This window comes from Sminthopsis crassicaudata, chromosome 2 (genome assembly GCF_048593235.1).
Source record: "Sminthopsis crassicaudata isolate SCR6 chromosome 2, ASM4859323v1, whole genome shotgun sequence".
NCBI classification, from domain to species: Eukaryota; Metazoa; Chordata; class Mammalia; order Dasyuromorphia; family Dasyuridae; genus Sminthopsis; species Sminthopsis crassicaudata.
In genome coordinates this window covers 19,835,589-19,845,912 of record NC_133618.1, presented here as the reverse complement: position 1 = coordinate 19,845,912, position 10,324 = coordinate 19,835,589, and the positions used below count along the sequence as shown (strand labels likewise).

The 10,324-nt window shown below is 49.6% G+C and overlaps 1 protein-coding gene across 5 annotated transcripts in view; it reads right to left on the bottom strand.

Moving 5' to 3' along the window:
• Nucleotides 1–895: 895 nt before the first annotated feature.
• LPIN1 (lipin 1) overlaps nucleotides 896–10,324 on the bottom strand; it is a 70,831-nt gene continuing 61,402 nt past the window's right edge. For all 5 annotated transcript variants that reach the window (XM_074285478.1, XM_074285474.1, XM_074285475.1 and 2 more), the window contains 6 exons: nucleotides 8,299–8,447; nucleotides 7,881–7,967; nucleotides 6,074–6,226; nucleotides 4,923–5,037; nucleotides 4,512–4,615; nucleotides 896–3,610 (listed from right to left, as the gene is read on the bottom strand). In XM_074285478.1, the coding sequence (XP_074141579.1) occupies nucleotides 3,442–3,610; nucleotides 4,512–4,615; nucleotides 4,923–5,037; nucleotides 6,074–6,226; nucleotides 7,881–7,967; nucleotides 8,299–8,447 (777 nt within the window). In that variant the 3' untranslated portion in view covers nucleotides 896–3,441. The remainder of the gene's footprint in view (nucleotides 3,611–4,511; nucleotides 4,616–4,922; nucleotides 5,038–6,073; nucleotides 6,227–7,880; nucleotides 7,968–8,298; nucleotides 8,448–10,324) is intronic.

Here is a 10,324-nt window from a genome sequence, read left to right as displayed (position 1 = left end):
AGATCGAGGTGAATTTCCTATCTCTTGCTCTTTGGAAATGGTGATTAAAATGATTTCCAAGTCCATTAGGCATTTTTCTGTTCCCAAGACAATATATTTCAGAAAAGTGAAAAAAAAATTCGTTTTAAAAAATGCCTAGAAAACAAGTGTTTGGGGAAAAAAATAATTTGTCAAACTACTTGACAGTCCTAGGAAGTTCCCTTTATTGTCAGTACTTAATCCAATTGTTAAAGGATGTCTTTTTCAGTCTCGTAGCAGAGTGGGATTTCTTCACAATGTTATCAAACCTACTGGGGGGGGGGGAGGGAGAGACAGACACTGACAGAGAGAAAGAGACAAGAGAAACACAGAGACGGAGACAAAAAGAGAGACAGAGACAGACACTGACAGAGAAACACAGAGACGGAGACAAAAAGAGAGAGAGAGAGAGACAGACACTGACAGAGAAAGACAGAGAAACACAGAGACAGAGACAAAAAGAGAGAGAGACAGACACTGACAGAGAAAGACAGAGAAACACAGAGACAGAGACAAAAAGAGAGAGAGAGAGACAGACAGACATTGACAGAGAAAGAGACAAGAGAAACACAGAGACGGAGACAAAAAGAGAGAGACAGAGGGATGGAGAGAGCTGCTCGTCTGCACACCCATCACATAAGCCAAGGTTCACATGTATTGCGGAGTATTAAACTGAATTTTGAACGACTGAGAGAAGCCTTGCAGCGTAATAGCCTTTAGAACATGAGCACCTAACAGAGAATGGGCTACTTCCCACTGCATGTTAGGCACAAGAACTTCCCCATTCTAGAGGAAAATCCCTCTTCATGGCTTCAGAGCTCTTGGTCACCAAGCCACACTGCCCCGGGGAATAGCACCAAGAACCACATCCACCTTGTATCCCATCAGTCTTATTTATTGTAAATACGTTTCAAAATGAAGCATGACAATGACTCGGTTTATCCCCCACACACACTGCAAACATTGGACGTACAGAGATCCGGGCTTGGGCGCCGAGGCCCGGAGAAAGACCCCAGGCCCCGAAGATGCAATGGCTTCTCGCCAATGGGCCGGGCGTCGTCTTCCTCATTCGTGACAACCACAGCGTGGAGCTTGTGCTTCAGGTCGGAGAACCACGTACCATGGGGTGATGCAGAAAGCCCTGCTCAAATCCACCCGGCGGGTGCTGCCGCGTCACGGCTGGACGTCGATTCTTGTGTGAGCCGTACATGTGTGCGTTTGTATGGAGATGCGTGTGGGTGTATTACATGTATGTGCATACTGTTTGTAGATGTAAACACAATACACGTGCTTTTACACACGTGTATGTAATGCACTCTATAATAAACACGTTATACATTGCAATGCATGTGTACATACACACTATAATATGCATGTATATATTATACATGTATAATGTACACATTATGCTATAATACACATGTATACAATATACATTATATACTGTAATACACATGTATATAATATAGATTATATTGTAATGCACATGTATGTAATACATACTATATATTGTAACACATATGTATATAATATACACATTATAAATTGTAATACACATGTATATAATACACACACATTCTCCTTTTCTAGTGATGTAACTTGAATATTATTATTATTTTCCTAAGTGCCCAAATCTCTCACGCAAACGTTAAAACAAACACCCCGTATTCATCAGAGCGCGCCTCCCTAGTTGGCAGGGGTTCATTGGCCACCTCCACTAGGAGCGCCCAAAGCGCCACGCTGTTGGATGCCCGTTTAAATGGGAGGTGCAGCTTAAACTCCCAACAAAATGACCCCTTTGGGAGAAGGGGGCTGGAAGAACTCTTCTTGCTCCCAAGGTTAACGGGTCATTGCCCATCCTGGAAAGCCCTGCCCCCCGGCCGGGCTCCAGAAGCCTCCTAGGACCCCAAGAGTGGCTAATGGCGAATCGGGCGTTGAAATGCCCGTCTGTGTATGTATGTTTGGTTGGTGTTTGTACGGACCTGGGTCTCCATGCAGAGCACTCCTGGGGGGGAGACAGGGGTTCTTTCTGGGAGAGAAACCACCAGAGTGGAGGATTTTCCATGGACTTTCTTTCACAGAAAGAATAAAACTTCATTAAAGCATTCTACTAGTGCAAGTGAAACAGGAAAGCAATCCCAGCTACCCAAGGAAAACGCTCTTTAAAAAACAAAACTAGGCAGCTCGGTCTCGTCACCACGGCAGGCTTCCCCTCCCCAATCCCTCTTCCCCGCGAGCCAGCCGGATGAACGCTGATGCTGAACAGCAATGGCCGCCTCCCCGCCACGATCAAAGGGCTCCAGATCTGAAAAGGATCCGATTGGAACCAACTGTTCGCCCGGGAGGCCCCAAACTGAGGGGTAGGGAAGGGTTTCTTAAGACAAGACATGTCGCTGTGAAATTCTAGAGGCGATGGCTCTTTGCATAGAAAGCCGGACAATGGCTGCCCAGCTGTGACTTTTTACATTCTCATCACTATTGACGAATCCCGGACGAGAGAATCCAGGCAGCTCGCTTACACAATGAGGAGGAGGAGACGTCACAAACCCCACGTACAAAACGCAGTTTTAATGTTCTCCGGGGACTCCAAACAAAGCGGGCTCCCTTGGACAATGTGGGAGGACTAGCGTCCCCTCCTTTGGCATCCGTCTGGCTCGAGGCTCTTTCCCCAGGGTCTGCACAGAACAGAGCGAGCAGGGGATTATTGCACGTGGGAATCCCAGCCCCGGGGCTCGAGTGTCTCATGACCTTCGGAGGGCACCGGCAGCCACTGCCCACATATTCCCTGGCACGAGTGGGGAGGGGCCAGAAAAATATATGTGCAAGTACAGCGCCAAGTACCGCACGTACCCAAGAATCGGGTTATTTTTCACAGAACACAAGCATGAGAACTAAAATCAGGCCCAGAAAAAATAGAGACATGACAGAGAACTTCCTGCAGCTCAAGACCTCTCCCAGAAGGAGGGCAGGACTCTCTGGGGGCCTGCTTCAAGACGGCAAGCTCCCCTGTGGCTCAGCAAAGCTGCGTGGCCTCCAGGCTGCCCTGAAACGTTGTACCCAGCTCAGGGACTTTGCTGAGGTCTGCCACAAAACCAAAACAAACAAAAAACAACCCAGCACCTTCCAGCAAGTCAGACTTTGGTTTCGCCAGCCTGCGTAGCCTGGCAGGCCGTGGCCCTGTGCCCTTGTCCCTGGACGGGACCGACCAACAGAAAAAATCCTTTCCACCCCCAACTCTCAAAACCGGCCTTTCCTAAGTGACTCCGAGATGAAGGTTCAAGGGGAAACGGGGGAAGTGAGGGGAAGCGTTTCTAATTTCTTTGGAAGCGAACGAACACAAGGCCCCGGGCTGCAGCCGAACTCTTCACAAAGCCTATCCTTTAATCGGGGGGAGCCAGTCCTTTGCGCCGATGTCCCAAGCTGTCAGTACGTGTTAGCGGAGGTTGAATGGATATCCTGGTTCTCAAAGGGGGGCAAGGGCTCTCTCCAAAAAGTGAAGTTACTGAAAGTGTCCGAGCACGGGAAGTCCGAAGAATGGCTTCTTTTCAGTAAAGGGAAAACATGGTCGACCACCTCACAGAGTCTCACGTATCTGCAAGAGAGCAGAGGGCGACCATTACCGACGACAGTGGAAACGCCTCCCACCCTGCGATGCTTTACACATGGTCACTACACATGGTCCCTTACTGGATCCTCCGGACAGCCCCAGAGGGAGGTGCTGTCTGACTCCCATTTCACAGAGGGGAAGGAGGCTGGGAGGAGGGGGGGATTCCAAATGAGCCGGCCAGGATGACACATCTAGGGACAGTTTGCGTTTAAGGCTGAATTTGATCTCAGCTTCTCCTGGTTCCAAATCCAGCCATCGTAGCTGCCCTCGATTACTTAACTGATAAGAATGGTACGTGAGGTCCGGCTTAAGAGCAGGGACACTGCGGTCCCAAGAACACTGGGCTCGGCTTCAAGGAGATCCGAGTTCGAATCCTACTTCCTGGCTTTTTCTAGCTAGGAGACCTCAGGGAAACTTTCCACTGTATCCCCACCCAGCTCCTGATTGTGCGGACCGGCCAATGCTCCCCCTTCCTCGGGTTTCCTATGCTCCCCTCTATCTGCAAGCCGCCTACGTGGATCTTCTGTCCTTGAAGAGCCCCACAGTGGGGAGCCCGCCAAGCAGCCAGCTCCCTGGCCTGGGACTCTCCCCACCCACCTGACACTGGGCCCTCCGTGTGGCCATCCTCTGGACGCTCCCCCCAGGATCCACGCCCTCCCTTGTTCAGGACCACGGCCAGCCCCCTCTGAACCCCTCCACACCCTGGAGCCCAGCTGAGGTCCCCTCCTCCTGCACCCAGTCTCAGTCACTTCAGAGACAGCTGCTTAAGCTCGGGGTCCCCAGAACACTTCTGGGCAGGACCCCAATATTCTCTCGGCTTAGCAGCTGTGACCAGGAAGTCCCCCCGACGACACCCTGCCCGGGAACAGAAGGGGGCGCCACTTACGAGGAGATGTTGGTCTTGGCGTGTTCTTGGACCAGTTCTCCTTTGGGATTGACGGTAAAGATCCGATTCAGGGTCACGCCCACTTGCTTGTACGAGTACACGTCCTAAATCATGAGTTCAAGGTCAAAGGGAATCCCGTTAGACAACGAAGCAAACTCCGCTCTACCTGCCGGTCAGTCGGTCACCAAGCAGTCACCAAGCACCCGTTCTACCGGTCAGTCACTGAGCGGTCACTCTGTCAGTCAGTCACCAAGTCGTTAATACAGAAAAGCCTTCCCCAGGGACCCGAGTTCTGATCCCAGCTTGGACACTCTCCGTCTCCGTCGTTGACCACTAAACACTCCCCGCTCCAGGCCCTCCCAAAAAGACCCTCACAATCCCAGAGCCCCCGGAGGTGACGCAAATGCTCACAGCAGGCCGGTTTCCAAAAGCAGCATAGAACGGTTCCGTGTTAGGGAGAAACAGGTTTTTGATGTCCGTCAAGCACTGCACTTTAAACTTCTCGGGTTTCTTCTCGATGACCTCTCTGGGAAAGGAAACCCCCAGTGAGAGCTCCTGAGCCACCCGGCCTCCTGCTGACCAGCGGCCGGACCAGCTCGGGCCAGGCAGAGGGGAAGGCCTCCCAGCGCCCCAGAGGGCCAGGAAGCGGTGTCTGTGCACAAGCTCTGGCCTTGGCTCCAGGGGCATGGAGGAGCGAAGACGAGGGACACAAAAATCCCCAAACGTCAGCCCTCCGTCCTGACCCTCCAGGGGGCAGTTATCAGCCTCAGATCCAAGACCTCCAGTGCAATACACACTTATTAAGCTCCTACTGTGTGCCCGGCTAAAGAAGACAGAAAATAGGCCCTGTCCTCAGAGAGCTTACAAGCCCTGCAGGACAGCCCCACTCCCCTCTAGGCCAATTCAAATTAACAGAATTTTTTGTACAGGTGGGGGGCTATGGTGTGGAATACTGCATACGCAGTCAGAAATTACTGATATCACTTGTTTGAGTAATCATTGAGCTGGCTCAGAGCCCTGGGTTCAAGTCTTGACATATGAGTTTAGTGACAAGACTAAGTCACTCCACCTCTCGCGCTCCTGCCCAGCTGCACACTGAGGACACAAGGCAAGCTCCCTCCTGTCCTGGCCACCCAGATCGCTCGGGCACCTGGACTCTCTCATTTTGTGAAGAGCCTGAGGACAATCACCACGCAGAAAGCTTCAGGGTGCCCGGGCACGTCTAACAGATCAGGAAACTGGGGCTCCACAGGTGGAGTGGCAGGTCTCCTAAGGCCCAGGCTGGACCAAACGGAAATCTGTCCCATGACCGACCAGCACCGATATCTACAAGGACGCCCTGGACCCCCAGCCCCTCCTCGCTCTAGTGGGAAAACTGAGCACCCTCTGAAAGGTCTCTCTCCGGGTTGTGAGGTCCAGCCCTTGGAGCCAGGACTCAAATACAGATCCTGGGGGGAGAGGCAGGAGGATGCTGGGAGGCCGTCCTCCACTCACCCCAGGCCTCAGACTGGGGGAGGATCTTCATTCCTTCTAGGGACCCCTCTGGCTGGGGGGTCACTCACCTGTGCAAGGCGGAGAACAGGCTGCTGGGGCTGAGCAGCAGGGGACCCTGGGGCAGCACGGTCCCCCGCTCGTTCACCCAGTGCAGGTAGCCCCTCGTCATGTCCGCCATGCCGATGGCCCTGGCCGAGCAGTAGAGGAACTTGTAGCCATTTCTGCAGAGGGAGAGACGGGGACGGTCACATCTCCCAGCCCCCCGGGGACAGCCGCCAAGGCCCAGGCCCCCATGGTCTCTCTGGAGCCACTTCAAAGGGAAGGGATGGAAGCAGCAGAGGAGGCTTCCTCCCACAAACTCCATCCTTCAAAATTCAGCTCCGTGAGGTTCCCGGTCCCCGAGGGTGGATAACCCTCCTCCCCATCAATGGGCTCCTCCATTTATATGCTATACCTCTGCACTAACCCTCAAAAGACCCCTCCCCTTGATGGCAGGAAGTGTTCTGTAGGCTCTATGTGTGTATATGGAGAGATGGAGGGGAGGAAGGAGGGAAGAAGAGAGTGAGGGAGGGAAGGAAGGAGAGACAGAGGGAGAGAGAGAGAGACACAAAAGGAAGAGAGGCACATACATATTTACATTTATATGTATACACATGCAAATGTCTATACTTATAGACCTCTACACATGTGTTTTACACAGTCATACTTATGCTACATATATACCTACATACATGTATATATCCATGTACACATGTGTGTATATATGTAAACATAGACATACATACAAATGTGCACATATACACATATTTACACACACACACACACACACACATTTCTTTTTATTAACTGTTTCCCAGCAATTAGTATGGTGCCTGGCACATAGTAGGTGCTTAATAAATATTCATTGGGGTCAGCTAGGTGGTGCAGTGGATAGAGCACCAGCCTTGAATTCAGGAGGACCTGAGTTCAAATCTGGTCTCAGACACTTAACACTTCCTAGCTGTGTGACCCTGGGCAAGTCACTTAACCCCAGCCTCAGGAAATAAATAAATAAATAAATATTCATTGGATTGCATTAGATAGCAACTTTTTGTTATGACAAAAATCACTGGAAACTGAGCCCGCTGACTGGGAATGCCTGAGCAGACTGCAGGATCTGGATACACCGGACACTATTTTCCTGTCAGAAATGACCCACAGGATGGCTTCAGAAAAACCGGGAAGACTTGTCTGAACTGGCGCAAGCAGAGACAGAAGAGCGTACACAGTCACAAATGCATCGTGAAGACAAACGGCGCGGTAAGACAAGACTGTGACCAAAGCCACTGGCCAACCGTAATCCCTGGAGATCCCTGATGAAGCAGGCGGAAGCTGCCCCCACCTCTGCCACAAGGAGCCACGGATGGGAACGATAGGAAGGTGTTATGGGAATGTTAGTTATTACTATTATTAAGAAAAAGAGCAGGAGCAGCCAGGAGATGCAGTGGAGAGAGCATCAGCTCTGAAGTCAAGAGGATCTGAGTTTAAATCCAGCCTCAGGCACTTGAAACTTCCTAGCTATGTGACCTTGGACAAGTCACTTAACCCCAAATGCTTTGCAAAAAAACCCAACAACAACATCATAGACCCCCCCCCCACATTTTTTATGTAGATAAGGCAGGAGTCAGTGTTGCTGGACTGTCTATATTTATGACAAGAGTTTTTTTGTTTTGTTTTTCTTTTTTCATTGTGGGAGAGAAAATAAATGACTATTAATTGAAAAAAAGTTTTAATTTTGTTAAAAAGGGACCGTAACACACAGAGAGCATTAGCTAAGCAGTTATATGTTGGCATCAAGAAGGGAAAAAGGAAAAGGACCAACTCTTGAACACTTACTGACTGACTTTATGATACAGCTTTGCAATTCCTTGGTGAGTCCAATCCTTGCCAAGCGTGGGCAAAATGTGCCCTAACGTATCGGATCTAAAGGAAGAGAAAAACGAGAGTCAAGGAAAAGGTGAGAGGAGCATGCTGTCCAATGGTCACTCACCCTGAAAAGAGCTCCACCTCTCAAGCACAGGTTACCAAGATCCCATCCCTTGACTCACCCAAGCGTCTAACTTGGGTGACTACACTGGTCCAATACACATCCTGTTACAAGCCAGGAGTATCCACTCCTGAGAGGGCCCTGAGAGGGAGCAGCCAGTAGCAAGGGACTCTGAAGAGAAGGTTCCTTCGAGAAATCTCTGGTCCCAACCCCCAGGACACACCGGGCCCTACCTCGGAATGCAAGCATGGGCTTTTGTGGCCATACCGTGTAATGGTTCCGTCAATGTCAGAAATGATCACTTTGTCATCCCAGTTCCAGAGGTAGATGGTGCCTTCGCAGCGGCAGGTGCCCTGGTACTGGGTCGTGACGCTGAAAACTACATCATTGGGGCCATTCTTCAACTTTAAGCTTTTCTGAAAAACACCAAGGACATGTTTATCCATCAATCAATCATTCCACAAGCATTTATCAAGGACCTACTATGTGCCAGACATTTAAATCCTGTCTCAGATGCTTACAATCCTTAACAAATTACTGAATTTTCATCTGCCTCAGTTTCCACATCTGTGAAATGACAATAATAATTGCCCCTACCTTATTCTTCATGATAAAAAGAGTTCTTTCAGAGAAGGAGAAGGAATCATTAGGAAATGAAGGTGAAATTAAAACAAAAAGTATCAATAAAATCTACTTTAAAAAAAAGCTTTTCTGAAAAATACCAGGAAAATGGTTATCTGTCAATCAATCTTGCCACAAGCATTTATTAAGGACCTACTGTATGCCAGATGTTCAAATCCTGTCTCAGATGCTATGATCCTTAGCAAATTACTAAACTTCTGTCTGCTTCAGTTTCTACATCTGTGAAATGAGGATAATAATTGCCCCTACCTTATTTTTCATAATAAAAAGAGTTGTCTGGTAGGAGGAAGGATAAGTTTATTAGGAAATGATGGTGAAGTTAAAACAAAAGGTACCAATAAAATCTACTTTTAAAAAAGCTCTAGAGGCAAGATTCAAACACAGAGCTGTCGTGGACAGCGATCTACAAGTCTGAAAGCAAAATATAAACAGTAGCTATTAAGGAATGAAACAGTCTCTGAGGCCAAGGAAGTTTCCAAAGTCCTCAATCACAGGATGAAAGACGTAAGAGCTGGAAGGGGCCTTAGACACTGCTGAGTCCAGCTCGCCCCAGAGACATTACAAGGCTCACCCATCATCACGCAAGGAACTCAAGCAGAATTTGAACTCTTCCTGACTAAAGTCCACCCTACCCAATCTGTTGCCTGAGGGTCTCTATGTTAAGAGTTTCACTGAGATCATGCAGACTCCAAGGATCACACAACCCACAGCCCCCAAGGCCATGGGCAAGAGCACACAGAGAAAGCACTTGGTCAAGATGGTAAATTGAACTGCGATGGTGTGACAGGTGACGGCTGGCCTCTGGGCAGTCGTCATTATCCTATATAGTTACTTAGGTACAAAGCAGATGCAAGGGGATTGTGGCAGCGTCCACAGGATGAGGCATCTGGAAAGGCCTCGGGGAGAAGGCGGCATCTGAAGGAAATAGAATCACTGAGGCGGGAGAGCGACAGCCAGGCAAAGGCATGGAGGCTGCAGCCACAGCAGAGAACAGGACTTGTGAGGAAGCACTGGATAGAGATCAAAGCTGTCTACAAGACAAATGAGTTACCTTGGGGAAGAAAGGGGGGACAGAGACAAAGAGAGACAGAGGGAGAGATACCAGGATTTTTCTAGTGAAGATCCCAGGCCACTTCTACTGAGAGGGAGGGACCAGAGAGGGAGGGGAAAGTGTTCAAGTGTCCCAGAGGGGATTATTCCTGTATCAGGGAGGGGCTCAGACCCTCTGGCCTCAAAGTGAGTTCCCTTCCAAAGGAATTTTGATTCTCTCCTCTCTTCCCTCTCTCTCCCCCCTCTTCTCTTCTTTCTCTGTCTCTCTTTCTCTCTCTGTCACAGACGCATATACAGACACAAACAGGTTCTTAACTTGGGGTCTAGTTTGTTTTTATATTTAGACAGAGGCAGCCGCTCTACTCATCCTCCTGGCTGTGGCTCACACAAGCCAATCTGTGGCCCCCCAATCCTCCATCTTTCTTCTTCCCATCCCCAAGGCCCGTAGTGCTCCCCCTCCTCATCTCCACTTCCTGGTTTCCCCGGCTTCCTCCAGATCCCAGCTAAAATCTCAGTCCCTCTTCATCGTGGCGTCTTCCCTCTGGTGATTATTTCTTGTTTATCCTGTATAAAGTTTGTCCACTTTGTTTCTGGGTCTCCC